This window comes from Hippoglossus hippoglossus, chromosome 23 (genome assembly GCF_009819705.1).
Source record: "Hippoglossus hippoglossus isolate fHipHip1 chromosome 23, fHipHip1.pri, whole genome shotgun sequence".
Classification (NCBI taxonomy): domain Eukaryota; kingdom Metazoa; phylum Chordata; class Actinopteri; order Pleuronectiformes; family Pleuronectidae; genus Hippoglossus; species Hippoglossus hippoglossus.
The window spans coordinates 3226947-3254200 of record NC_047173.1 but is presented as its reverse complement, the minus strand read 5'-3'; the positions used below and the strand labels follow the sequence as shown (position 1 = coordinate 3254200).

The 27254-nt window shown below is 41.8% G+C and overlaps 2 protein-coding genes across 7 annotated transcripts; one reads left to right on the top strand and one right to left on the bottom strand.

Annotated features, from left to right (window-relative positions):
- Positions 1-261: 261 nt before the first annotated feature.
- cbll1 (Cbl proto-oncogene-like 1, E3 ubiquitin protein ligase) lies at positions 262-6929 on the bottom strand. 2 transcript variants are annotated; one of them, XM_034578543.1, is made up of 6 exons: positions 6809-6929; positions 5579-5743; positions 2363-2469; positions 1953-2036; positions 1790-1863; positions 262-1585 (listed from the first exon to the last, which is right to left on the bottom strand). In XM_034578543.1, exons 1-6 carry the CDS (start codon positions 6819-6821, stop codon positions 577-579), a joined length of 1452 nt encoding a protein of 483 aa, XP_034434434.1. In that variant the 5' UTR covers positions 6822-6929; the 3' UTR covers positions 262-576. The 2 variants fall into 2 exon arrangements, with proteins under 2 accessions (XP_034434434.1, XP_034434433.1); XM_034578542.1 differs by having other exon boundaries at positions 6781-6826.
- An 895-nt stretch (positions 6930-7824) lies between these two features.
- LOC117757403 (serine/threonine-protein phosphatase 6 regulatory subunit 2-like) lies at positions 7825-25643 on the top strand. Of its 5 annotated transcripts, none has more exons than XM_034578535.1 (24): positions 7825-8297; positions 11031-11200; positions 13389-13643; positions 13750-13936; positions 14056-14193; positions 14282-14347; positions 14475-14587; positions 14941-15054; positions 15291-15417; positions 15650-15802; positions 16174-16398; positions 16649-16713; positions 17986-18101; positions 18200-18285; positions 18856-18936; positions 19077-19174; positions 19398-19455; positions 20522-20649; positions 20761-20885; positions 21004-21148; positions 22077-22156; positions 22293-22488; positions 23133-23240; positions 24128-25643. In XM_034578535.1, exons 3-24 carry the CDS (start codon positions 13417-13419, stop codon positions 24174-24176), a joined length of 2685 nt encoding a protein of 894 aa, XP_034434426.1. In that variant the 5' UTR covers positions 7825-8297; positions 11031-11200; positions 13389-13416; the 3' UTR covers positions 24177-25643. The 5 variants fall into 5 exon arrangements, with proteins under 5 accessions (XP_034434426.1, XP_034434429.1, XP_034434430.1 ...); XM_034578538.1 differs by having other exon boundaries at positions 7861-8297; positions 18200-18276; XM_034578539.1 differs by having other exon boundaries at positions 7861-8297; positions 21004-21111; positions 22076-22156.
- The last annotated feature ends 1611 nt before the right edge of the window (positions 25644-27254 follow it).

The following is a 27254-nucleotide window of genomic DNA, read 5'->3' as shown; positions in this document are numbered from 1 at the left end:
CATTTTATGGGGTCACAGTCGAAAATTGTTGGAAACCACAGATAAAGACGACCACCAGGTGTAGCCACAGGACAAAATGTCTGGAGGGTTACATACATTGACTAACTAGGTAATACTAGTTTTCACGAGATGTGAACTCCATGTATTGCTTCTCATATCCTTCAAATATCATATAATCATCTTAACTTTATACATTATTAAATATTAACTGTTAGTCAATAGAACTATTTGTGTCAATAGAGCAAAGATGAGATTGAAATCTGCCGTTAAAAATTTATTGAGACATATTTAACATCTTTCATTGAACAGTACATATGCATTAACTCAGCTGACATATATACAGAAATATAAGCTATTAAAAAGGGGACATTCTTGCTCTTCCAAGTCTGCAGTATGCTCAGTGGGAGGTTCAGTACAGTTAACTAAAATGTGCACAGCATACACATTTGTTTCTGGGCAGTATTATCAAAACGAAGCTTCTACGTCCTGTAACCCTGAGGTTTACTATCACATTATTCAGACAAGTGGTGTGGAACAGAATGACACAGACTGTTGCCTATTCATTCAGTTGGCAGTTTACTGATAGTACGGCCGGTAGCGGCCCTGATCTGGGTGGTGTGGACCAGGCATCTGGCCCTGGGGAGGAGGACCCTGCATCCGTGGAGGTGGGGGTCCTCTCGGAGCAGGCCACATCCCAGGGCTGAGCCCTCCTGGTTGGCTGAACGGGGGACTGAGGGTGCCCTGGTCTTCAGGGAACTGCTGCATTGAGTTGGGGTTGTAATGATGAGGTGGAGGGGCGTTGACGGGAGGGCCACTGTGTTGTGGTGGAGGTCCTGGGGGCGGGTGGTTCATATAAGGGGGCATAATGTGCCCTGGTGGGGGCGTGATTGGTGGTGGAGCTGTGGACATGGGGGGAGGAGGGGCCTGGTTGTACACCATGTGTGGCGTCCCAGAGGCCTGGGGCGGATGCTGCATTGGGTGGCTGATGGGAGGAGGAGGGGGAGGCGGGGGGCCAAAGTGCTGCTGCGGTGGCGCCATCATGTGGTGGGAGTGGGACACAACAGGTGGCTGGCCGGGATAGTCCCCAGGGTGGTGGTGGGGTGGCTGACCGGGGCCTAGCCCACCAGAGTGGGGCTCACGGGAGGAAGAGGAGTCATCTTGGATGGGCACAGTGATGAGATTGCTGTGTTTCCGAGTCGTTACCGTAGCGATGCGGAATGTCTCAGGACCTAAAGCAGACGATGGGGGCGGGGCATCGTGAGCAGAGGGCGGGGGTGGCTGGCTGTAGGGGTCATGGCCGCCATGCTGGAGTGGGTTAGGGAGATGAACATGGTTCTTGGATAAGTGAGGTGGAGGCACACGGAAACGATCAGGGACGTCAGATGACAGGCCGAGGTGCAAGGGCTCCTGGCGGCCTGAGGACGACTTGGCTGCCCTCAGGTGGCGGTGGTTAACATGGGCCTGCAGGTCACGCTGGGACAGGTAGGTGCGCTTACATCCCGGCACAACACTGCACATGTAGAGCGAACCACGCTGGCACTGCTCGATGCGCTGCACTGGATCTGTGCAGCTGTAGAGGGTGAGGCTGGTGGACACAGTGACAAAGCATTAGTGTCAAAAAGCGGGAGTTACACAAACGCATCTGAAGAGCTACAATCATAAAGGCTACACATTACTTCAAGCTAAATGCAGCAAAAACAGGTTTCGTAAATGTTTTTCAAAATAAGAGTAATAATGAATTCCATTATTCACCACCACGCATAAACACAACAAAGTAGAAATGTCTCACCCTGGGCACATCTTGTCTCCTTTCTTTTCATGAAGCAAAGCACAGTCGTAGCAGAAAACATGTTTGCAGGGGATCTGTGGAGTTAACAATTCAACAGGTAAGCAATCAGCAGTTCTCTAAGAAAAACATTCTGCGGACAATGGTCACATTAACATGTACATACCATCCGCCCATACAGCTGGATAGGGAGACCACATTTGTCACAGAAGTGAATCGGTACTTCATCCCTTTCTCCAATCAAATGCAACTGTTGGAAAATGATTAAAAAATGGGATTAACATATACTTTTCATTAGAGCACCCTAAAATACTGTAAATATAATCCATGCACTTTTCTATCTGCTCATTCTTTATGACTGAGTCTTTTTATTCCCCACATCCTAGGGTAATGGGAAGATTACTACAACCAGACTTATATGAGGACATGTGTTGTGATTGTCTGGATGTGCATCACCGCTTACTTACTGTGGAATAGTAATGAAAATGTGTGTTGGTTAACCTCTGTCTGAAAAGGTGTGTTGGTTAACCTCTGTCTGAAAAGGTGTGTTGAGTCTGATCATTCTGTGGGATGTACCTTATAATCCCAAAACAGTGGCTGGGGATATCTCCTCTGAGTTGCAAACACATCTCCAGATTTAGCACCGCAGTCAAACCTGTCCTCTTGCTTGAAGCCAAAGTTATCTGTGAAACACAAGACACAGGTGTTAATGATGTTTACTTAAAAAAAGAACAGGAGATTTATCAGGCGAAACCAATTGTAGTATAAAGATATAAGATGATCAACTCACAGTAATAACAATAAAATCGTGGGGAGTAACTATTTAAACAGAATTGGAGAGCCCTCAAACTAGACTTAATTGTCACAGACATTTTGGGCAAGCCACCCTTCTTCACCAAGTCACTTGGTGTTTTAAAAGGTTTATTAAACATTGCAATAAAAATGTTTTCATACAGATCTGACACTGTAAAGTTAAATGAAGAACAAGCTCGAATTGAAACATTCTTTTGCAATGCCTTTTACATTAACTTAATCTTACTTTCCTCTGGGTTAAAAAACGATGCTATCGAACCTCTCGTGTCTGTTGTTTATGGTTAAACTTATGTTATAAGAAACCACGACTGTCTGGTTTCTCCCTAATTCAATGAGAACCAGTCAATGTTTTATGAATTACTTATTACTTATCATATGGTGTAAGATCCTCTGTGCTTTATATCAGCTACCATTGTCACAATGGGAAATTTAGTAGCGCCCCCTGGTGGTAATTGGCAAACCACATAAAGAAAAAACGCTAGTTTAAAAACAATTGTTTACAGTTTTATCCAATTTTTTTTTTAAAAATAAATTCACATACCGTCACAGACCTATGGTTCACCAGGAGAGGGAACCCCAAGTAAAACAAGGAGTACTACAATGATCCTTGTTAACGTCTGTTATTACAGACAGAATTTTGCAATCACAGTATGTAAGAATTGAGCCTATGTCAGTGTCATGATGACTTATGGCAGAGAGGAAACACTGCATTGGCAAAGAGGACATGAGGTAAAACTTCAAACTCTCATCAACACGGACTAAGGAACATTAACAAAACCACCACCACCGTAGCTCCAGCCTCAAATGTAACTTAAAGTGCTGATCTTGGCCTCTGCCAGTGTCAACAGAAACTATATGCTTCATTGAACTTTCTGTTGTTTCTTATTTATCTTTTGGCCGATAAAAATCAGCTGATACAAGCCTTTTGCATATATCCGTATTAGGAAGGAAAAGGTAACTGGTGCCATGGTATACCCTGATAAAATTCCTGACAGTTAGTTGTACTGTTTCAATCCTAAATGACGCTAATTAAGGATTGAAACACACACACAGCAGAGACAAATTCGACACTGAATGACAACATAAAGCAATAGACACTTACACTGAGCTGAAATGACACAAGTAAACAGAAATTAGGTTTTTTTCTTGGTTTCTTTTTAGACAATGGTAGAGAAAACACTACTGCATAAACCGGTTTATTTACTTCTTCTGTTGGATTTTCCAGTGCAGCTATGTGACATCAATATTTACATTTGTCCAAAGTTCAGTAAATAATTGAAAAGTCTTGAGTTACTTAGTTGGGCTGCTGCACATTAGAGGATTTTCAACTCTTGACCGATTTTTAAAACGTGGGAGACCACAGACATGACAGATTTAACAGACTTTAAAATCATATAATTGTCAGAACATACACACTGGACGATTTGGCCTGAATGTTAGACCACACACGTGCCTATTTCACAGTGGCGATTCCACAGACTTGAAATCTCAAAGAATCTTGCGATATCAAACAATTTTTACGCTCATTATCCCCAATTTCTCGAATCGTAAATATCTAACATGTTTGGGGGAAGGCTCCGACTCAATCTGTAGCATAAAGTTTATTTGGTAAACGCCGCAAAACTTCAGGATTATTTGGGCAGATAATCGGCACAGAGTGACCTCCAGCAGGGAAAACCGCCTGCGTTTGTCAGAAGGAATTTTTGCGGAACAATTATGCCCCAGAAATTATTGCAATAAATTATATTATTGTCATCATTTTGAAGCCATTTTATACCACTGATAGGACATTAAAGCATAATAATGCAAGGGTTTTAATTCTAAAGAACAGTCAGTCAGACATTTGACTTAGAATTACAAACATTATAATACCCTCAGTCAAGAAAACATAAATAACACCACACACACAACAAAAACAACAAATAAAATGGACTCTCTGGCTCTGTTAACAAAAATTGCTCTTGAATAAATATGAAACATTTGGCACAGAATATATTTTACCAGCTCAGTAAACAGGATGGGATGATATGATTGAATTAGGTTAGCATTCCAGTGTTTCCTCTAGGATTGTGTGTGTGTGTGTGTGCCTGCTCATCTTCTTCGCTCTTCACACACAACCTGGCCATTACATTTATTTACTTATTAGTCAATGGTGTCGGATCATGAATCCGGATTGTTCCGGTCAGTTTAACCCTGATGCCTGTTACATCTTGTGTTGTGTGTAGCAGTTGAACTGCGAACATACACAATTTTGGAACCTGTGTTTAAATAAGAGAACCTGTGTTTAAACAAGAGTCTCATGAACTCTGGAGCAAATAAAAAAAACTCAGAGTAAACTTCAGTACTGTTCCGATCCTAATAACTAGTGATTTGTGTTGGTGTTGATTGTTAAAGTGTAAAGTGAGTGCAGGTCAGCAGGAGGGTGGAGGGAGGACACTCAGACAGGAGACAAGGTACAAATCAACTGCTGCTTTAGCTCTGATCCTGAAGCAGCGGTGCTCATCATTTTACAGCGTTGCATGCAGCGTTGTTGGAAACCCTGCAGTCACACTTTTGTTGCCACTCTTCTTAAACTAATTCAACAAACCGCCTCATTCACATGAACGATCTCTCCTTGTCCCCGTTTCACTGGGGCGACCACAAATCTTTGGCGTGGCATCAAAGTTACCAGCGGAAAAACTGCTGCCATAATACTGATAACTGTGAGGATTTTTGTTACTATGACCGTGACACAAAATGTTCACCCTATTTAATCTCCAGTGTGCATCTGTGTTTATATTTGCTGATATGAAAACTTTGTTTACAGTATAAACCATACAGAAAAGATTGCATTTATGTTGACATATTTATTTTCTTAATTCAAGTTCTTTATATTTCTTTGTATTTATAGTTATGTATACTAAGGTCTGTGGTTAAACTGGGAAATACCGGTGCACAATGAAACACCACAAGGCATGGTGAACTGCAAAATGATCCTACCATTTTCTCCGGGCTCACTTTTAGTTGGCCTGCTGCTGGGTCTTTGGGCGCGTGGCGGAGGTTTGCTCCTTATGGGCTGTTTGGATATGAGTTTGATGGGGATTCGTCTTCGAACATCTGGGCCGCCCAAATTCCCAGAGCCGTCGCTTCCTTGAAGATCATTGTCTGTGGAAAAATAAAAGTAGCAATAGTCAATAGACTTATGGGAGTCTTGTGGTGACGTCACTCAGTAGCTATACATTAAAAGTAATATTGCAGAAAATTAAGCAATATGGACTTTACGGACACGCCATCTTTGGCGACAGGACATTTGGTGTTGTGTTTGTGCAGTGAATGATTAGTGTCCAGTTTAAATTACCAGTGGAATAATATATAAAATAAAACATACCCCATATGGATATAGTTTTAGAATAGGCTTTCAGAAAGAGATGCTTGAAGTCAGGATGTGCAAATACACAGACTGGGTAACACTGACCATATTGTCCACACTAATTACAATAACAATATCCACAAGTATAATAAAAGATTAAAAGATCAACATTGATCCTGGGAATATCAGGGAGTGGACACGTTTTGGAGAATATTCACATCCTCAAACACAGAACTGTGGGATATAGAGTAAGAATTACACATCTAAAGTTTGCAAGGTAACTAGTAACTTTGAGTGACCAGTTCGGTATTTGATATTGACTATAACCCAATAGAGAATAATCCAACCTGAAAATACGAATGCGTTAAGAAAGACAGACGCCTCATACATTACAGGATAAACTCTTAAGACATGTTATTAGTTGTGACAGCCCAATATCTCAGCTAGCTTAATGCTAACATTGGTTTGTGTAGCATTCGCGCCCCAACTCAGTCGCAGGTTGAGGTGACTCCTTGCTCGTGTATGGACACCACACCGTCCACCGTTTAATGGAGGAGTGCGCAGACTCTGTTGTTACACTGCGTGCGGCTCTGCGTGTTCACTTAAGACTCAACGTTAACTTTTCGTGAGCACAAGTAATTTAGCTTAACTCCATTGCTAGCCAGTGTTGAGCTAACTCGGACCATGCTAGCTTTAACGCTGCTCTGTGAGATAAAGCGGGGCCGTAGCAAACCCCCGCACAGCGAGGACGGTGCGTCTTTAGCCGACGAATTGTTATAATAGCAACTATCGCTGCGTGGAAGAATAGACCAGTTGAAATACGTTCGCTCACATCGGCCTTGACTGGACATTTTGCTTACCGCTTTGGTCCATGATCCAACGAGTGAACGCGGTGCATTGTGGGGGCGAACGGGCGACGAGGAGAGGAGGGTGAAGCGCGAGGAAAGGAAGGAAGGAAGAAGGGAAGGAGGAAGGGGAATGAGTGAGGAGAGAAGCGAGGGAGATGAGAGATGAAGAACGAGAGGAGGAAACAAGCTGAAGAAAGAGAACAATTCATGAAAACTCTTTTCAGGACATAATGTTTACCTCCTTCACAAACAATTGCATCATCTCAAAGATAATAGTCTATTATTATTTATTGTTTACATACAATAGTCCAGTTGCCTATTTATTACATACATGTAGAGAAATGTATCTCAATACAAGAGGTTTGCAATAAATGCAACGTTAGGTAGGTTATTACGGGGCTAAAACAATATATAGACAGAAGGATAGATAGAAAGATAGATAGATATATAGATATATAGATTTACTTTATACTTCCCAAATTTGAAATTGATTGTGACACTGGCATTGAAAATATTGTTGCCAATATAGTTATATATATATATATAAATAGTATATATGTAACTACTATATTATTATATTAACTATTAAGAAACTCTATATATCTTACTCTACATAATTTGATTAAATAGGAATATAAATATATATATTCATTTAAAGATTTTGAAATCACTCTGGTTTAAATTAGCCTCTCTAAGTCTCTGGGCCTGATCGACCTTAAATATTTGTGGAACCCAAAAAATAAATAAAGCAAACTTCCAACTTGAATCTCTCACATTTTATAGTTATATGGCAATGCATCTTATTGAACTGTACTGTTATTAAACTGACTACATGTTATTATTGACTGTTCTCATCAACCTGGTATTTATTGTCCACATAACCCACTTTAGAATATGGATAAATATCTAAAGTTGTTGTTTGGTTAGAAATAAAGTATCACAGCTATGCAGGCGGGCCCCTATGTGTGCATCTTGAGAAATAACGTGTATTTTATTAGTATTTGACTTAATGTCGCATCTTTCAGTGCACTGTCTGAAGTCGGTGCACGTTCCCCTGGAGCTCCACTGCGCGCTCTCGTAACCATGTCGCCATTTTGATTCGAAAAATATGACTGAGTTTTTCCTGCCTGGCAAGCTAAAGTTAGCCTCGCGTTTGAATCACTTTGTGCGTGAGTACGAGCCACACACCGTATACCGGGGATAACAGGCACCGCTTCTAGGGCCAGGTAGCCATTGGCGTCGGGGAACTCGTCCATTTGGCAGACTTCACAGCAACATTCGGCTAACGCTAGCTAAGTTGAGCTAGCTAACAGTAGCCAGTGTTGTCGCAGGCTGACCCCTTCTTCAAAACAAATCACTATCCGCACACAGGCTAATGTATGTTAGCTAACACCGATAGCTAATAGCGAGCTGGGTAGCTAGAGACTTAATAGCTGGTGGCTTGACGTGAAACTCCACGAACTAACAGACAGGAGGACTAGCCGCGGGTTTTCAATCAAAGGTAAGTTTTGGACAAGGAGAACGCCATGAGTTTGGGCGAGCAGCTAACGTGTTACTCTGCGGCTGTAGCGACAAAGTTGAGCCTAAGTTGGGGAGCTATTTAAGTTTGCTAACTCAGCTCTGGACACGTTAACCATTACTGGCTAATTAGCTTACGTGCTAATCAGTGTAAAAGGAGGAACTAACGTGAACCTAGTTTGAACAGGTCGCTAGCTTTTAGAAGTTGCTGCCGAACAAGCGCAAACATAACGTTGATCGAGAATGTCACGGTCCTAAAAGGCTAAATTCACTAAAGGAGCTGGTTTAGTTGTTGGATTACTTAACACTACTTGACGGAACATAGTCGCTAAGTTACGTGAACCAGTTGTGGTTGAGTGCTGTCGACATCAGCGACGTTTGTTTGCTCCATTCGTATGTTCTTTATTGTTCCGTATATCCTTACATGGTCGTTATTATACACTAGTTAACAATCTAGCCGTGTAAGCGGTGTGGTTCACTGCAGCCATTCGGATTTGACTGAGGCCACCGAGCCTCGCTCCTGGCTGACTTTAATCAGGCGCACGCCGTCATTATGGGTTAGTTACCGGTGGATAAAGTAAGAAAGGGTCATTGTGTATTCACGACAACCGCGAGGAGTGTTAATACCACGAGGACTTCAATCACCGGTCATTAATTTATGTCGTTTTTAAAAAAAAAATCTTTAATCTTTGATAGTGCTGCCTTCACTGGAGTTGAAGTAAACAGAAATCGGAGCTCCTGCCGCAAGTCAGTTGATGTGCACTTCACGCCAAGGCTACTGCAGCTCAGTTTACATTTCTTTAGCTACATACCAGTGCGCCTCTCATTGTTAGACACATCCTGGGGACACCCCCCCTCTGTGCTAAAATACTCTAAACGTGGGAGTGGGTGTCTAATTTTGTATTATTGATTAAGCTGTCATTCTGAAGCGCATATTACTTTACTCAAATCAGAAGGAAAGTATGGCAAGTGTTCCTCAAAGTTCGAGGTCATAGCTCATTTGGCGTGAAGGTTAATAAAATCCAAAGATAATCAGCACTGGGATTTACTGAAACTCCAGGAAATCTTTGAAGGAATACAACAAATCACAAGTGAAATCACTGGCATTTCAATATCAATATTTTGTCACCAGCATCTGTGTATTGAGCTTTAGATGCAAGTCTGTTCATCTAACTTTGCTTCACTGCACCAAAGTACATGTAAGCAGCAACAGGCTGACTAAAACTGAAGCTTTTGTTTGTCCTCTGAAGTGCACTGTTGCAGATTGGTTGATCATTTGCTAGTGCACGTATAAGAACGCGATAAACATTCAGTGGTCACTGTTGCATCTTGATTTGTATCTAGTATGTAAAGCAGAACTCGTGTAAAGTCTAGGAGGAAATTCCCTGGACCACACTTTAATTTGCCTGATTACAGGCTGTTGTTAAGTCACAACATCTACGTGTTTTCCCTTTATGTGTGCCATTGTTCCTCTTTTCATTGTCTGTTATATGTGCCAGTAGACTGTTGTTGTTGAGATTGCCTCTGGCGGGTTCTATTTTGGATGTAAAGTCAAGCATTTGCTTCCCTGCTCAGTGTCCACAGGGAGCGTTCAACGGGTTATTACTGCACTTGTGTACTCTGTAAATGTATGCCAGATGGACACTGTTGCTGCATGTGCAAGGATCGGTCGTCCTCAGGAAAAAAGGAAAAGAAAAAGGAGGAAGCACTTTTAATATCCTCCCTGAGCTTTACTTCCACGATCAACAGTTGATAGCATGTTGCTCAGAGAAGCTTGTTAGGTTGGACAAACCCAGCAGATGCAATAGTTATTTTAGTTTTTGGTCACTTCTGGTGTGTTAGGTTGACTAGATTAGCTGCCACAGCCACAATGTGAGGAAACACTATTTAAACATACTTGCTTAGTCACAAGAGCATTACATATTTGTTCTGCACCATTTAGGATGCATCCTTCATTTACCATAATCTAGTCTTTAAAAGCTTTTGTGGTTGCAGAGCTGATTACACATGACATTTTTGAAAATTCTGACTGTCAGCCTGGGAACAAGCCATAATCTCTAATGGTTGTTTCCAGACTTAAACATTGATACAGCTGGTATTTAGTTCTGCAGAGCCCTATTACATAAGTAATGCCATTACTCGTTTTTATTTATCAGTTAACTTCATACAAGGTGCACAGGAAAAACAAACAAAATAGGCAAAATATATTACATATTTGGGCTCATCACCCTTTGCTTTCAAAGTTGCACCAATCCTTTTAGAACTACTTTTTAAATAATTGGCTGGTAGGTTGTTCACAGCATCTCTGAGAACTTGTCGTCACTGTTCTTCTGTGAACTTAGGCTGTTTCCGTTGCGTCTGTCTCCATGTCACGCCAATCTGACTTTTGTTATCAGGACTCTTGCTGTATATATGTTTGGGGTCCTGCTCAGCATGAATTTGGGTCCGCTCAGATGCCTCCCTGTTGGTATTGCATAATGGATAAGAACCTAAACATCTAAAGGGTTTAAACTTTTACACAGAATTGGACATCACCACCTGATTGTGGACACTTAGTTATGACAACCTAACTTCATATTTGGTGGAGGACAGACATAACTGCACTCACACAGAGTATTTATCCAGATCTGAAATCATGTCTGAATGGTATGATAACACAGTGTCGTTTCTTCGAAAATCTTGTTAAATAAATCCCCGCTTTTTTTGTGTTGTGCAGGTTATGGTGAGCCTCTCAGTCTCTCATCTCCTAAAGAGGCCTGCATTTTAAGAGGAGACCCATGCTGATAAATGCCAGGCCTCGCCACACTCTCTGTCGTCTGCACAAACACAAATGCCTGCCTGCCCGTGGGGGAGGTCTGATTAAAGATATCCACATTTCATCCACTGGTATGTATAAACATGTTTCATCCTTTTGTAATGTATAGATTATGACAACATTTACTTGGACAGCTGTAGTTCAGCTGTTGTTATCATTGAAAATACGATAATATTTTGATGACGATGGGTAGGAGTTCCCTATAGATATGTTAAATTCTCAGTATATGCTTTAGCTTTATTAGTGACTAAAGACCTCCACATGTCACAATATTGAAAAACTTCTTCAACAATAAACACACATGGGGTTATATGGGAAGAAGACTGCTGCTTGTCAGAAGGATTATTACATTTTACAGAATAAAAGGTAATAACTAACAAAAAAAATTTGATTACAGAATATAATTGTATACATATCTACCTCAATGTCCAACATTGTTAGATAATGGATGCTGTAAGTAAAGGTTCCCATATTTTGTAAAAATAAAAATGGCAAAACATCAAGGCCTCCATAAGCATGAATGAATCCCAGTTTAGTTCTGATCCCCTGTTATGACAGAAGGGAGTTTTGGATATCTACTGTAATAGTGTACAACATCAAGCAAGTAGCAAAAGCCTTCTGAGCAAATAGTGAAAGAATCCTGAGGATACAGGCAACTGGGGCAAGAATTAGATTTTATCCCATCATTTAAATAATTTCTCGAAGGACGTCTGACCAAAATAAAGATATATATATATATATATACTGTATAGTGACATCAAAAGATACTATACATGTTTGTTCCTTTTTTGAACTTTTAAATTAGCTTTGTCAATGAATTTCAATGCACTTCATAGGGGTAATTTCAAATAGGTGTGAACTACATTAAGAGTACACTGGTATGAGTTTGTATTACGCTACATTTTGACTATACCATGCTCACTGGTGGAACACTCACAGGACTAAAGTGGCAGTGATGTAACTACACCAGTGGGAGGCAGCAATGCTCCGAACTGTGCCGAGTCTTTTCTAAAGAATAAGAAGATTTGCTGCAGGCTTCGTCATCATCGGCTTGCACGAGCGAATCGTTTGGAAGATGCGACACCCTGTTCTGCTTTGTTTGGAAACGACACGGGCATAAACTACGTTGCCTATCCCAGTGTGTAATTTTAGGTAGCATGCCAGCGTTACGAAATCAGAGGCATGACGTGTAACACAACAATGTCTGCGTCTGTCCCGTCATGCTGGCTCTTTCTTTTACACAGTCGTCAATTTGGCTCTGTGACTACCTCCACTGACGGCTTAAAGGCAGGGGCAACAATGCCCCCCATTCTGTACTACCTTTACACAGATCGGCGAGGCAGAATAGCGGTGCAGCATTCCTGCCTTGGACAGTCTGTGTAACGGGGCTGGAGAAATGGCTGCAAGCTCTGGACACAGAGATGGAGTTAGGAAAAACTGATGACATTTCCATGATACGGATGTAGTTCGGGTTTAAATTGTCAGACAGAAAGCACCAAGCTAAAATTTGCATATTGTCAGATGACGGAGGTCGCACTGGAAGAAAATAACCAACACACCCTAATAACCGTGTACAGTATTGTCGATTCCAGACTGAGCCTGTGCTTCTGCATGCTGCAATGCCAGTCAGATACCCAAATTTGTCAGTTCAGGAAAAATAAAGTTGACAGAAATGTAGCTTGTAATGTAGTTGCTTGCTTGAATTCAGGAGCTTGTAAGGGAAGCATATTCTCCGTTTCCATGGTCCAAAGTGGACCCCCCCAGCATTTAACCACACACTATCTTTCTATGTCCTGTGGTTTACCTTTGTAGGCAACAACATACTAATCAACTAAAAACCTGGGCTCTTTACATGAAATAACTTTGGAGATTATATAGTTTCTATTGCAAAATCATTAAAAGTTTCATTTTGGTCATACTCTATACAAGTGTCACACATTACTGCAGCATCTGTTTGAGTTTTACACATCTTATTTTGACCACAATTAATCTCTATATTAAGCAGATGTTAATACAGCACATTATTATACTGCATTTAAACATAGTCTGTGATATAAAAAGAAAAGTTTTATCCACAATGTTATATCCTTGTTTACATTAGTTTCTCTGACCTGCTTCCTTCTTCATTCAGCCAGCCACTCTCCCTCTACCTACCCCATATTATTTTTTCTTGACACTGCTAGGTCTCCCTGTGTTCCTTCGACCTTCTCCACCTGCATGTTTTTTTACCATCTATCACTCTGCTTTGCTATGACCCAGGGCTCTGTCCCCCGTCCCAGCGGCCACCATGTTTTGGAAGTTCGACCTGCACACCACCTCCCACATTGACCAGCTGCTGGACAGGGAGGACGTGACGCTGAGAGAGCTGATGGAGGAGGATGATGTCCTGCAAGAGTGCAAGGCCCAAAACCGCAGATTGCTCCTCTTCCTCTGCCAGGACCACTGCATGCAGGAGCTGGTCAGCCTCATCACCACAGAGCCGCCCGCTGACCTGGAGGAAAGGAGCCGCTTTAAGTGAGTGCCCGCACATCAAGTTCAGTCAGTAAAAACATTTTACATGATTTAAATATATAAAAACCAAGCCCCCTCCTCAATGTGACTCTGTTTTTTTTTTAATAAGATTTCCCAACATTGCTTGTGAGCTCCTGACATCAGATGTGTCCATTATAAATGATAAGCTGGGCGGGGAGGAGTCTCTCCTCGAGATACTATACCACTTCTTGGAGCAGGATCCGCCCCTCAACCCATTACTCGCCAGCTTTTTCAGCAAAACCATCGGCAACCTCATTGCCAGGAAAACCGAACAGGTAGAGTGGAAAAAGATCATGACTCGCACGTTTAATGTAACTAAATTAATTAACTTGTACCACATTAACCCTTGGCAAACAGTACTGTGTGGAAACAAAAACACTTTTTATTTTTCCAGGTGATTACCTTTCTAAAGAAAAAGGAAGGCTTCATTGGTCTGGTGCTGAAACATATTGATGCCTCTGCCATGATGGACCTGCTGCTTCGCCTCATCAGTTGTGTGGAGCCTGCCCCCTTGAGGCAGGAGGTCCTTCATGTAAGTGATCTAAATATGTTTGTGTACCTCCCCTTGGTAAGAACCTTGGACGTATCTAATGTAGTTCATGTTTTTTTTTCCATTCCAGTGGCTGAATGAGGAGAATTTGGTACAGAGACTGACAGAGCTTATCCATACTGGTAAAGATGAGGAGGTGAGTGTGAAGCATGCTGGGAGTCCAATGCTGTAAATGTGTTTGTCAGGTGAAGAATATTATAACCCTTCATCTAGAGGAGCCGTCTGTTGATGTAGATTTAATATCTCAACAATTTACCTTTCAGAGACAATCGAATGCGTCCCAAACGCTTTGTGACATCATCCGCCTTAGTCGAGACCAGGCCAATCAGATGCAGGATGGCATGGAGACTGACCCACTATTGGCTGTACTAGAGTCGTAAGTTTCCAAGGCCTTTCAAGAGGAAACAAATGTTTTTAGTAACATAGAATTGAACAATTACCTGTAGTGTGAGGAATGAGTGTGTCCTGAAAAACCCAACATTTACATGGCAACATCAAATTTGAGGCAGAAATTTTAAATGGCATCGGATTTTATTTGTTTAGTGGCCAAACAAGTCAAACCTTTGGCTCATCTAATGTTGGTAAAGGTTGCCACATAATTGGACAGCTCTCGTAAATTGCAGATAAATGGGACACTTGTTTACTTCAACACCTCATTAGCATGTCGTCATCATCATTGAATGTCTAGTTGCCGACATTGGTTACAGCATAAACCTGTTAACTTTTCAGGCAGGAGAGTGTGGCGGGGCTCCTCAAGAACTTATTTGAGGGGGAGAGGAGCGAGGCCTCCATCGTTAATGGAACTCAAGTGCTACTTACCTTACTGGAGACCAGGAGGTCAGGGTGAGTCAAAGTGTTTCCTGTCAGGTTTTAACTGTCAATGTTGGGAGCTTTTGGTTTTGTCATGGTCCGTGTCCTCCCAGGTCTTCTAAACAATGAGACAATAAGACAGAAGTCATTAGAACCTTGTTTCATTTTCTTCTGTATTGTATCAGGAATACAGGAAATGCTTGAAACTCTGCTTGTGTATATATGAATAGGGAAATAGTCTAATGTTTTTGTCTGCTTGTGTCTCTCAGGTTGGAAGGGCTGATGGATCTGTATTCTCAGGGTTATGAAAGGTCTTACACTGTCAACAGCAGTATTTTAAATGCCATTGAGCCCCATTTAAAGGACTTCCAGCAGCTTCTTCTGGATCCCCCCAAGGTAAAGCTGCATGGCACCACCAAGTGATGAAGAGAGTTCACTCTCAACGAACTAATTCTGAAATTCTAATGAAATATTCATTATATTTTTGTGAAAGTAATAAATAGTTTTTGCAGGTTGACAACTAAGCGCGTTCAGCTAGCACATTTTAGCATACTTTTGAAAATAGTACTGAAGCTGAAGGTGAATTCACAGTTTTAACGTTTTAAGTGTTTCCCTATTTCATCAACAGAAAAGTGCAATATTGACGACCGTTGGCCTTCTGGAGCAGCCACTGGGGAACGCCCGCCTTCATGTGGCCCGGCTGGTGGCCGCCCTACTGCAGACCAATTCCCCCAGTATGTGCCAGGAGCTGTGCAATCTTACCACCATGGACCTACTACTGGTATGATAAATCTTAACTTGACTCTACACATTGAAACTCCAACTACTTTTTTGTCATTGCACACAGTGTTTGGGGACATTTTATGCCTGATTCTGTTTGTATATCTGGAAAAAGTTGCATCAGATTTGCACAAGGTTTGTCATGAGGGAGGGAGCAACTGATTACCTTATCCCATTCAGTAATGAGAGGGCCGTGGGTGTGGCCTTGGCAGCACATTCATTTAAGGCCATAAAGCTTTGTGTACCGACAGGATTCAAACGCTCTTCTGTTACAACAGTGTTTTTTTTATGGATGGTGTCGTCAGTGGTTCTGTCTTTCGTGCAGTCGTCAGCAGCATGTCAATGACCTTTGATTTCTCTTTCCCGGAATAGGATCTGTTCTTCAAATACTCCTGGAATAATTTTTTGCACTTCCAAGTGGAGCTGTGCGTGGCAGCGATCTTGAACCACCCTTCCTCAGAGGAGCGGCATGTTCCAGGTCTCCAGAACCACGATGGGAGCCCTGCAGTGTCTAACCTCGAAGAGCAGGGGGAGGCCGTGGAGACAGGCAGGACCGTTGACCCACAGACCTCCATCCACAATGCCCTTGTGGCACATGTAGGTGGATTAAGCAGCTTTGAACCCTGACAGTGGCACATTACACCCTGAAAGCCAGTGAATCTATCCATCAGTCATAAAGAAACTTTACAAGTAAACTTTACAAACCGAGTCTAAGCTAACTGTGAAGTAGATACAGGTGGAGCAGCACGACTCCTATGTTTGTTCGTGTTTTTCTTGCTAGATTTATTTGTATTTTCTCAATTATTTCCTCACTCACCTTCATTCTGTGTTTCACCTGAACCCTCAGCTCTTCCAGAAGTGTCGATTGGTACAGAGGATCCTTGACGCCTGGGAGGAGAATGATAGAATACAGTAAGACTCTCTACATGCTTGGCCAGCAATGTGCTCTAACACATTGATATTAAAATAGCAAATTTCCCACCACTATATTATTTCTGTGGGGGCGTATTTTGTTGTCATTTAGATGTTTTAAGATATGTATTGTTACATGCTGATTATGCATTTAAAAGCAAAACATAAATATTATAATCTTAAAGGGGACATAGCATGCCCATTTTACCACAAGTTGATATGGTTCCTTGGGGTCTTAATGAAATGTCTGTAACATACTTTGGTCAAAATACCACAAGGATCATATAAAACAGCACCCTTTTTACCCTGTATAAAACAGCCCTCCACAGAGTGACCTGTTTTGAGTGCCTGTTCCTTTAAATGCTAATGAGCCAGCTCCCCCCTCCCCCCTCTCCCCCCATGATTTTAAACGATATAAATTACATATTTTATATGATATAAATTATCAAATATGCATCCCATACTTTGTATTCCCCTTGTTGTCCTGGAGTTTTAATTTTCCCAATCACATAATTAAATGTCCCCCTCTGCCCATCCACTACAAGCACACAAGCAGACAGATAGAGAGAGAAAGAGAGGTGTGGGGGGGGGGGGCTATGAAGACATCATTTACCCCCGAACCCCGACATTCAACGGGTACAACAACAAGTGGAGAAAGCAGAATCGCGGGCTGACCTTATATATACAGTCTATGGGGCTGACCAGCGGAGAAATGCTCGTCCCGTGTGAACAGCCAGGCGGCTGCGCGCTGGAGAACGGCGCTGCGCTGCCTCGCAGCGGCGCTTCCGCGTCCGGTGTACCCCGGCGTAACTACTGTAACCCGGCGTAACTACTGTACCCCGGCGTAACTACTGTACCCCGGCGTAACTACTGTACCCCGGCGTAACTACTGTAACCCGGCGTACAGTAGAGCTGAACACTGCGGAAGTCTTCCACACAGACCATGTAGGGAGACTTCCAGTTCCTTGTTACGACACAATACCCAGGAAGCGCAATCGAGTCGCTCAAGCATGACGTTTCTGACTTAGAGGAACTATAACAAAACGCGCGAGTGTTTTTTCCCCAGAGTTTTTGGGTTGGTAGACATGCCAGATACCCACATTAACCTGTAGAAGCACTAACAAAGTGGAATTTGCATGCTATGTCCCCTTTAAAATAAAAAAAATATTGTCCTCTGTTTTGTAACTTATTAATGCAGTGAGATGTGTTAAATTGTGTTTTTGCCGTAGAGTAACTGTTGAAAATAACCATGCATGTATCTGTGAATCTCAGGGCTGAGGGAGGCACCAGGAGAGGCAACATGGGTCATCTGACCAGAATTGCCAACATGGTGGTCCAGAACCTGGAGAAAGGATCTGTACAGGTCCAGATCACTGACCTCATAAAAGGTAATCTTATACTACAGTAGGCCCGATGACAGATGAGTTGGCTGTTTAAGTGAAAATTCAGTAACATTTAATATCCCTCCTGTGGTTTACTCTCGCAGAGCTGCCAGAGGACTGCAGAGGTCGCTGGGAGAGCTTTGTGGACGAGACCCTGAGAGAGACAAACAGGAGAAACACGGTAGAGCTGGTGAGATGTCATTAAGATGTCTTTTTTTTTCTCTCTCAAAAAATACATTTCTGGAACCTCCTCTCATAGCATTATCCCTGTGTTCAGAGCCGAGTCCGAGCAGCTGTTACTCAAAGTATTAGACCTTCCTTGTCAAAACTTTCATTTAATAAATATTAAAGTGTATACATCAAGTCAGAATTGTTTCCGGTGAATTAACTGTAGTGGCCCTGATTTTTGTTTATAGATTTGAAGGTTTTCTTGTAAACGTATACAATAATGTTTAAGTTCAAAGTCTATTTTTTAAGTATAAGTATTTTTTTAATGCTGCACTGAGCTGAATTCATGTCTGTATTTAAATCAAACTTAGCGATGCAATATCTTCCAGCAGGTTGTTTTGTGCTTTAGAACATAACCGCTGTGAAACAATCAGACGAATCGATCACTAAATTAGTTGGCAGCTATTTTTATAATCGATTAGTTATTGCAGCCCTAATTTTTTAAGCATTTGTGTGTCTTATCATAATTGCTGTGATTTATAAAATATGTCATGTAAGGACACTAAAACCATCCTCCACACTTGTCTTACAGGTAAGCACCCACAACATGCACTCATCCAGTGAGGACGATGACATGGAGAGCCCCTTCCCCAACGACCTGTCTCTCCAGCAGGTAGGATGCACTCACTGCCAAGGAAACAGAAAGACACTTCACTCTTTTATCTAAATAAAACATGTCGCATATCCCTCTGCAGTTACCTCTTCTGTCCATAATGGTATTATCCTAACACGTGTCCTTTATAACCTTCCCAGGCCTTCTCCGACTATCAGATCCAACAGATGACTGCCAACTTTGTGGATCAGTTTGGGTTCAATGATGAGGAGTTCAATGAGCACGATGAAAATATCAAGTATGTCTTAAAGTCTTACACAAGTTGTTGACCATTAAGGGAAAAGAGAAAGAGGTTATCTGCTCGGCATCGAACAACTTCACTGTGCAGTCAAAAGAGCAACAACATTTGTCAGTAAACACTTTTTAGGTTATGTCTGCTGTGTAATTGTATTATTTGACTCAATGTGTTTTACTCTTTATTGCTGGATCTTGTTGAACATTCATTTGTTCTCTTTCCTCAGTGCCACATTTGACAGAATCGCTGAAATAAACTTCAATCTAGATGCTGATGATAACAGTGTAAGTGCATTTGTGTCTTTGATTCTCTTACTGAAGAATTGTTTGATTATTGGTACTAATAATATAACTACTACTGCTAATGGTGCTACCACAGCTGTAGTCTTCCTGTGTAAACCGCAATGTCATGAAAAACAGAAATATGAGTTTTTGTGTCTCATAATTGCGGTGGCAGAGACATCACACACAAACTCATTAAAGGAAAACATGAGTGCAAAAGTGACAACACAACTACAAAAGCCACACAACAGAAACACAGCCACAATGGAACTGAGCAACTATTGATGTTGTAAATGAAACAAGCAGAGTGACTTACTGCGGTGAAGTGAGCCGTCATTTGTGGAAACCCGGACAAGCCAGACACCGCTTAAAATATGATGCTAGTCTATTTGAGGTCTTACGGTACAGGTGTTCGGAGCACCCACTTTAACTCTGCTTGTTCGGTGTCAGTTGTAGCTCACTTCTGTTGTGTTAGTGTGTCTGTGGCGTGGCTTTCGTAGTTGTATTGTCACTTTTACATTAGTGTTGTGGTTTTGTGTTTCCGTTAATGCGCTTGTGAGATGTCTTCGGCCAGCATATACAATAATGAGTTTTTTTTTTTTTTTTTTTTACTTCGAGATAATAATCAATGCTGCAGATATGTATTTTTGCTTAACTTATCAGTATGAAGTAAATGTTGATTGCACAATGTAATGCTATAGGATTGTTATTTCTCATAACTAATCTAAACCATTGGCATTTAGAGTAGTTTCCTGTTTGCCTCGCTTTCACTGTGCAAGTCTGTCTGCACCCTGGTTCAAAATGTCCAGGGTTAATGAAGCGTTGATTAACGGTGCATCAACCATTGTGCAACGAAAACAGACAGAGGATAGTGCTTTTTTTCTCTCAGGTATTCATCAGTACCTTTCCCCATTTAGCGGATATGGCAGATTACTGACAAATTGTCATCTGTTCTTTGCTTTAGCTGCACTAACCGTAAAACCACTTAGATGGGGCGGGGGTGTTTTTTTCCTCTTAATTTTAATGAACGTACTTTGAAAGAACTTTCCTATGGTTTATTTGTACACAGGCCAATGCGGCTGCCTTTGAAGCCTGCTGTAAAGAAAGGATACGCCAGTTTGACGATGCCGAAGAGGAAGAGGACATTTGGGAGGAGAAGGAGATCAACTATGCAACACAAGCTAAATCCAGAACAAGGTAAACCTGCTGATATAATTCTAGCTTTTAGTTCTTTCAGTGCAGTTCTTTGCATGGCAAATCTTTGTTAACCTTCTAATCGTTCCCTTGTCTTTCCTCCTGCTCTTCCAGGTTTGGTGTCTCTCAAACCTCAGAGGGAAGCTCCCGGAGCAGCATGGAGAATGGAGGCAGGGAGCAGGACCACGGATCTGAATCTGATGAGGACGAAGACTCAGAGCAAAACACATCAGATTCAGGTAGATTAGAGGACAGCAGCCATTCACAGAACACAACCTCGTGTCATGTTAGCCTGGAAGCAACCCTTCAAGACGGGCTGTCGTCTTATTTTGTGTCCACGGTTTGTCTTGTTTCCAGGTCCAGGCTGGACAGCGAATTTCAGGGACTCTGGAGGAACGACAGCCTCCCAGACCCCACAGGCGTGGGACAGCTCAACTCGGACCGGAGCAGAGACACATGAAACAGGCTGGGCCAACTTCACTGAGTTCCAGCCTTTCTCTGGGTGAGAAGAAAACCTGTTGATCCACATGCGCAAGTCTGAACTCAAATGTTATATTTAAAAGGTCTATTAGGTCATAGTTTTAAACGATATATGTACGAGAGTTTTAGATAAACACAACAAAGTCTGCTAAACACACTGGCTTAAGAAAGTATTGAGACTCATGTACACTTAGTTGTGTGGTTGAATTAGTGTAAAACAGGACTCTTCTGAGTTTCCTCTCCATCCAAACTGAGTGACCTGGCAGGAAGGTCGCTGGAACTGTACTCCCTCTAATGTTGTGTTCAGATCAAACATAAACCAAATGTTTGCCTTACGGTCGCTGTGCACTTTTTGGAGTAACTGTGCAACTGACTATCTGTTTAAGACAGCTAATGCTAGTGCTAACTTGGATGAGGAAGACCAACTGACTGGAACTAAGTAAAAGACTTCATATTTTCAGAACTTTGCTTGTAGTCCTCTTGTCTTGGCTCTTCTCTTAGCCCTTTCCTTTTTATTATTTATTTGTTGTTCGTGACAAAGCGTCAAACGAATACTGAACAATTTTCATCTTGCATTGACACATCTGTTCACATTACCCATCATGATTTCATGGCTATTCACGTCTTTGCAACAATTTTGTACGTAAGAGCACCACAAGGAAATTTAACTTTGCTACGCATCTGATTCGAGAACAAGAGCTTCAGAAATCCTCTGCAGAGATAGAAAGAACCTGCTGGACAGACAACCATCTCCTGCTCACTCAGCAGTCAGTCAGGACTAGAGTGATCAGACAGAAGCCTCTCAGAGTAATATGACAAAAAGCATTTAAATAACAGAGTCTGAAAAGGATCCTGGCTAACCTGCTTGAAAAGTGGAGATTGCGTTGGAACAACTGTCTTTTTTTCCAGCCTGGTAACATCATTTGTCTTTCCCCTCTGGTTTCTTACAGCAAAGAGACCAATCCCAGGTGCAGCTCTCCTGTGGACTCGGATGCAGATAAACAAGCCAAACAAAACCATGAGAAGAGCGGTGAGTGTGTCTGCATTCTCAGCGCTTGGCTGATCCACTCAATCCCACCAGTCTACTTCTCTGTTACAGTTGGTTAAAGATTAAACGGAACAAAACAAACTAACATTTGCTCCCCTGTTTGCTGTTTGTGTGTCAGAAGAGGTTAGTGCCACTCCTAGTGCCACTCCTACTGCTTGGACAGCGGAAGAAGGGAGGAAGGCTCCTCTCGTGGCCTCAGACAGCAGCTCCTCCGGGGGATCTGACAGCGAGGAGGATGACAAAAATGCTGGTGCTGCAACCACCACTTCGGAAAAAGCAGTCGCCCCTGGCAACCAGACAGCTGACCTCAAAAGGTTTGTACCTTATAGCTGAGAACCTTAGGGTCAGGTGCTGAGTGCCTAAAGCTTCCTCTGTTGAATCCACTCTGGTGTGTGTGCGTGTGTGTGTACCACGCTGAGGTAATTATAGACTGACTGGGATTTAAAATTACTGGATACATTCAGTTGGGACTTTCTAAGTAAAGTACAGCCTGAGAGCTTCTCTGCAGAAACTTCAAGCTCAAGCTCACAGTCACAGTCTCAGAAGGTTAAATAGTAAAACAACTGTGACTTGATAGATGTAGTTAATTACTGGGTCACAGTATTTCCTGTGAGTGTGGAAAGTCAGTTTATTTACCAAGGCTGAGAAGGGTTGAGAAAGGGGGAGCGGGGGAATCTATCTAGTAGCGCTCTGCTGCTACAACTCCATCCGATGGGAAACACTGACCAATTTATCTGTATTTACTGAATATACTGAGCTATTGTCTAGTACTTGGGTACCTGATTGGAAATAGAGTATAAAGAATGTGTCAGCAAAGAATAAGAGGTAAAATATATATTTTTTTAAATCAGTGTTTATTAATTTATTTTAAAAGCTGGATAGTTTTTTTTTCTTCCTGAAAGTGCTGGTGTGAAATAAATAGTAACTCTTAATTTCTCTCTGTGTGTGTGTGTTGCAGTGAGGAAAGTCCTGTGTCTCTGGAGAAACTCTCTCTGTCAGATCCTCCTAAACCATCAGAGCAGCCGCCTGCTGACGAGTCACTTGCAAACACACAGACTGACAAGAAGTAAGTATATCAGATAACTGCTGCTGATCTTCACTAGTTTAATAACAGTTCTGGAGAAATGTCATCAAAAATGGGCATTAAGAAAAAAATTACTAAACACCTGTACACATCTATTGTTGTACTACCGCTATGTTCGGTGTCCCTATACACGGACGTGCACACACATTTGTCGGCAGTTCAGGTGATGCAGCCTTGACTTTAGGCTGCATGTAGACAGGATTATGGGCCGTGTGTGAGGAGAAAAGGTATTTCACAGATAAACCCAACAATATAAATCGGAAAGTACTGGTCGCATTGCAAAATTGTGCAAAAGCAGCTCTGTGGCTGGAATGCTAAGTGATATTATTTACTTTGCTTTCTTTAATACTTCAGTTTTTGGAGTATTGGTCACATTGATGAAATCACATCTTTTTTTGAGAGAGAATTTATTTGCAGGCATCCATAGTTTATTATGTCTCTGTGTATTGTAGTTATTTTCCAATGATGCAGAAATGAGCAGATGTATTGTAAGTAATTCTTGGAATCTGATATTCCTTCATATCTGTGGTACTTTAGAGGTCTTACATTTTATACATTATGGTCTTAAAGGGTCTCAACAAGGCTTAGATGTAAGTTGACACCTGCAGAAACCCTGTAATAAGATAAATATCAATCCATCAAATTTTATTTGTATAGCCCATATTCACAAGTAGCCTCATAGGGCTTCACAAGGTGCGACATCCTCTGTCCTTAACCCTTAACAAGAGGAATGAAAATATGCTCTGAAACATTTAGGCTTTTTTTTCTAAAGACCCATCTGAGGTGAAAGTTTCCCAGCAGATCGACCCACACACACTAGACGTTCATCCTGTTCAGAGTCTTGACTGTTTCCTCTGTCGTCCAAACAGAGAGGAGACGCCAGCTCCTCAAGAAGTGTCGGTCAACGGACCCGTCTGATCACCACCCGACACAGAACCCCCCCTCCCCCCCCAGTGACGGCGCTGCGGACTGTCGGCCTCCTCCAGAGTGACTCCCCTAAATAACCTCACTGCAACTATGGTGTTTTTTACTGAATCACTCTGCCACGTTATTGGACCTGGACACTGCCAATCAACACCAATAATGAGGCGGCGGAACATGTAAAAAAATAAATCTATATGTATGAAAAATAAGAAAAAAAAAACAACCCCCAACAGACCGAACGGAGCGTAGAGGAATCATCTTCAAAGCCTTTTTTCTGATGTTGCACACGATTACGTGCGGTTTAAATGTAGCAGCGATCTTTGAAAAACGACAGAATCCGAGGGGTAACATCGTCATCGTTATTTTTTTATGTCCTGAAAGATTTCTCTCTCTCTCTCTCCTACCTGTTGGACGCCCCGCGTTAGGGATTTTACATGGTCACCCCCCGGAACGGAATAGCACAGGCTAACTTTTAACGATGCCTCAACAATAAATACCTGTTTTTCAAAACTTTTTTTTTTTTCTCCTTCGAGCTTAAGAAAAAGCACTTATGCAGCCATTTACTGTACATGATAGCACAATGTAAGTGTTCTCCCCTCATCTCTGCTGGCTGTTTTACCTGCCGCCCCCCACGTCAAGCTTTTTTTTTTTTCTCCCTCCCTTTGGTTGCCGATGATGGACCATGTCTCGTCGTCGTACATCACCAGGTGTCTGAATGTGTTGAAGTGCTTCAGGAGGGTCCGTCGAGGAGGAGGAGGAGGTGGTGGAGGAGGAGGAGGGGCGGGTCAATGAACAGAGTTCTAATAGTATTACTGTCTTTTGCTCATGTGCAATAATGTCAATTAGCCATTTTTATTTAAAAATGAAATCAGTTATTTGGTTTTTTTTAAGAATCGATTTAGTATTGAGGACCCATTTGGTGTAGTTTTGAGCAAACATTTGGATTTAATCTGATTTTTTAAATTACTTTTTCTGTAGCTCTTTTCTTTGTAGTTGCATGTTTAACTGGTTCTCTGTTGACCTAGCTAGTGAGCTAAGACCTTCTGATTGTATTGACCTTTAAGTTCTTATTTCTATCCCCCTTAAATCAACCAAACATTATCTACCTATATACAAATATTATCTACATTTAAAAGTAATTTTACAAGCAATCTTGAGATTACTATTGTTGTCTGTTCCTTTTTTTTTTTTTTTGTCTCTCTCCACCGAGCACTTACTCACAGAGCGAGAGCGGCATCTGATCAGAGTGATGCTGTATGGGTTTCTTTTCTTTTTTAAAGTTTAATTTTATTTCTCTCTGAGCAGCAGGATTGGAAAGAGGGCAGGTCTGCTGGGTTCTGTGGAGCCCCAGGCCTCTTTGGTGTACTTAATTCAATCGTTTGACAGCGATCAGGTTCTCCGGTCATTGTTAAGAAAACAAATTGAAATTAAAAGTGTCTGGTTGACCACATTAATACCAAAGGTTTGGCTTTTACCCGTCTGGTTGTTGTCTTTCCACCTCTGCAAACATGTAGCCGCCTGTTGAAGAGACGTTAAGCTGTGGGGTTGTCACTTCTTCTGGTGGATCAGGTTACCGGACACCGTGCAGCAACGAGACTGATCACAGGTGTCGTTTGTTCCCTCCACCGACAGGCGGAGCAACAAAGCTGTCAGGAGAGTGAGGGGAGACGTCCGTCAAACTCAGTGTGTACACTAGCATGTGAGAGGTCAGAGGTCAGGGTCGGCTAGAGGCTGGCAGACACTAAACTACACACGTCTGTCTGAGAGGTATCATCCCACTAACTGAGGATGGTGTCACCGAGCTGCTACAGGCGGTTTAAATGGCAGAGGGCAGTGCAAAATAACCATGTATCAGCCCTCAAACTACAGGCTCACCAAGTTATATCACTGATCATTTTCCAAACATTTACTCAGGTGTGGTATTGATCCGCAAAAGTTCCAGGCAACTGGTAGTTTCAGTGTATTTCAGCCAAAATTAAAAGAAAAACTTGATAAGGTATCAATTCCAGTTCAAGCTGCCATTGTTTGTATGTCTGTGAGAGTCCATCCTTCTCATTCTGGTGAACATCACATCTCAAGAGCTCAAGGGAATTTCTTCAAATCGGGTACAACGTTCACGTCACAGATGAAATGATTAGACTTTGAAGGTCAAAGGTCACTAGCCTTACAAAACAAGGTTTTTGTGAACGCTGCTGCTCAGGAACGGCTTGAGGGAATTTCTTCAGATTTGGTACAAATGTTCACTTGCAGTCAAAGATAGTGATTAGAATTTGGAGGTCAAAGTCAGTTATCTCAAAAATCTCTTACCTCATAAACACGTCGTCGTCAGAACACCTTAAACGAATCCTGTTTAATTTTTCAACAAAAAACTTGGGCTCAGTGGTCAAAGGTCACGTGACCTCATGACTAAATGTACGCAGACTGAAACTTCTGGTTTGCAGAGGCAGACAACCACAGGGCTGTAATTCTAGTTTTACAGCCGAATAAAATCGAAGATCTGAACAACAGAATCCTAATTAAGAGCTTAAGCGTTACTTCATCTTTCAAACAGTCAATGTGCAGGATACACACATTGGAAGTAATGACACAGTGCGCACAAACAGCTGATTCACGTGTGTGAATCCTGCAGATTGAGACACATTTTTAAAACCTTTGGATTTCTTTTCTTAGCTTTTCAGACGAAACATCAGCATCTAGATTACAAAACTGATCAACATAAACAAAACACAGTTGGACATTTAAACCCACGGTTTTTATTTGGATCCTAAAAACTATATTGACATGATTGACAACATAACCCGGCTCAGAATGTCATTTCTAATAAAAAAAAGAACCAAAATAAATAAAAAAGGATTATGTCATATTGCTGTGGTTAATTTAGCTGTTGACTTGTTACCATGGAGAGATGAGTAAACGAGAGTGAAAACGATGAGCTGGGTCAGACTGGATGTAGACGACAGTCAGAACGTGGCGTCTTCACACATGCTGGTTCTGGCTGCTGCACTTATACATCTGCAAAATCGTTTTTAATGATCAGATGAAATGATTTTGATGAAGCTGCATCTGACTGTT

Coding starts and splice junctions, on each gene's coding strand:
- cbll1 (XM_034578542.1), bottom strand. Junction 2,037..2,362: donor CACTGTTTTGGGATTATAAG/GTACATCCCACA, acceptor ATTTTCCAACAG/TTGCATTTGATTGGAGAAAG. Junction 1,864..1,952: donor TCCAGCTGTATGGGCGGATG/GTATGTACATGT, acceptor TTAACTCCACAG/ATCCCCTGCAAACATGTTTT.
- LOC117757403 (XM_034578535.1), top strand. CDS start 13,417: ATGTTTTGGAAGTTCGACCTGCACACCACCTCCCACATTGACCAGCTG. Junction 14,588..14,940: donor CTATTGGCTGTACTAGAGTC/GTAAGTTTCCAA, acceptor TTAACTTTTCAG/GCAGGAGAGTGTGGCGGGGC. Junction 19,456..20,521: donor TAGATGCTGATGATAACAGT/GTAAGTGCATTT, acceptor ATTTGTACACAG/GCCAATGCGGCTGCCTTTGA.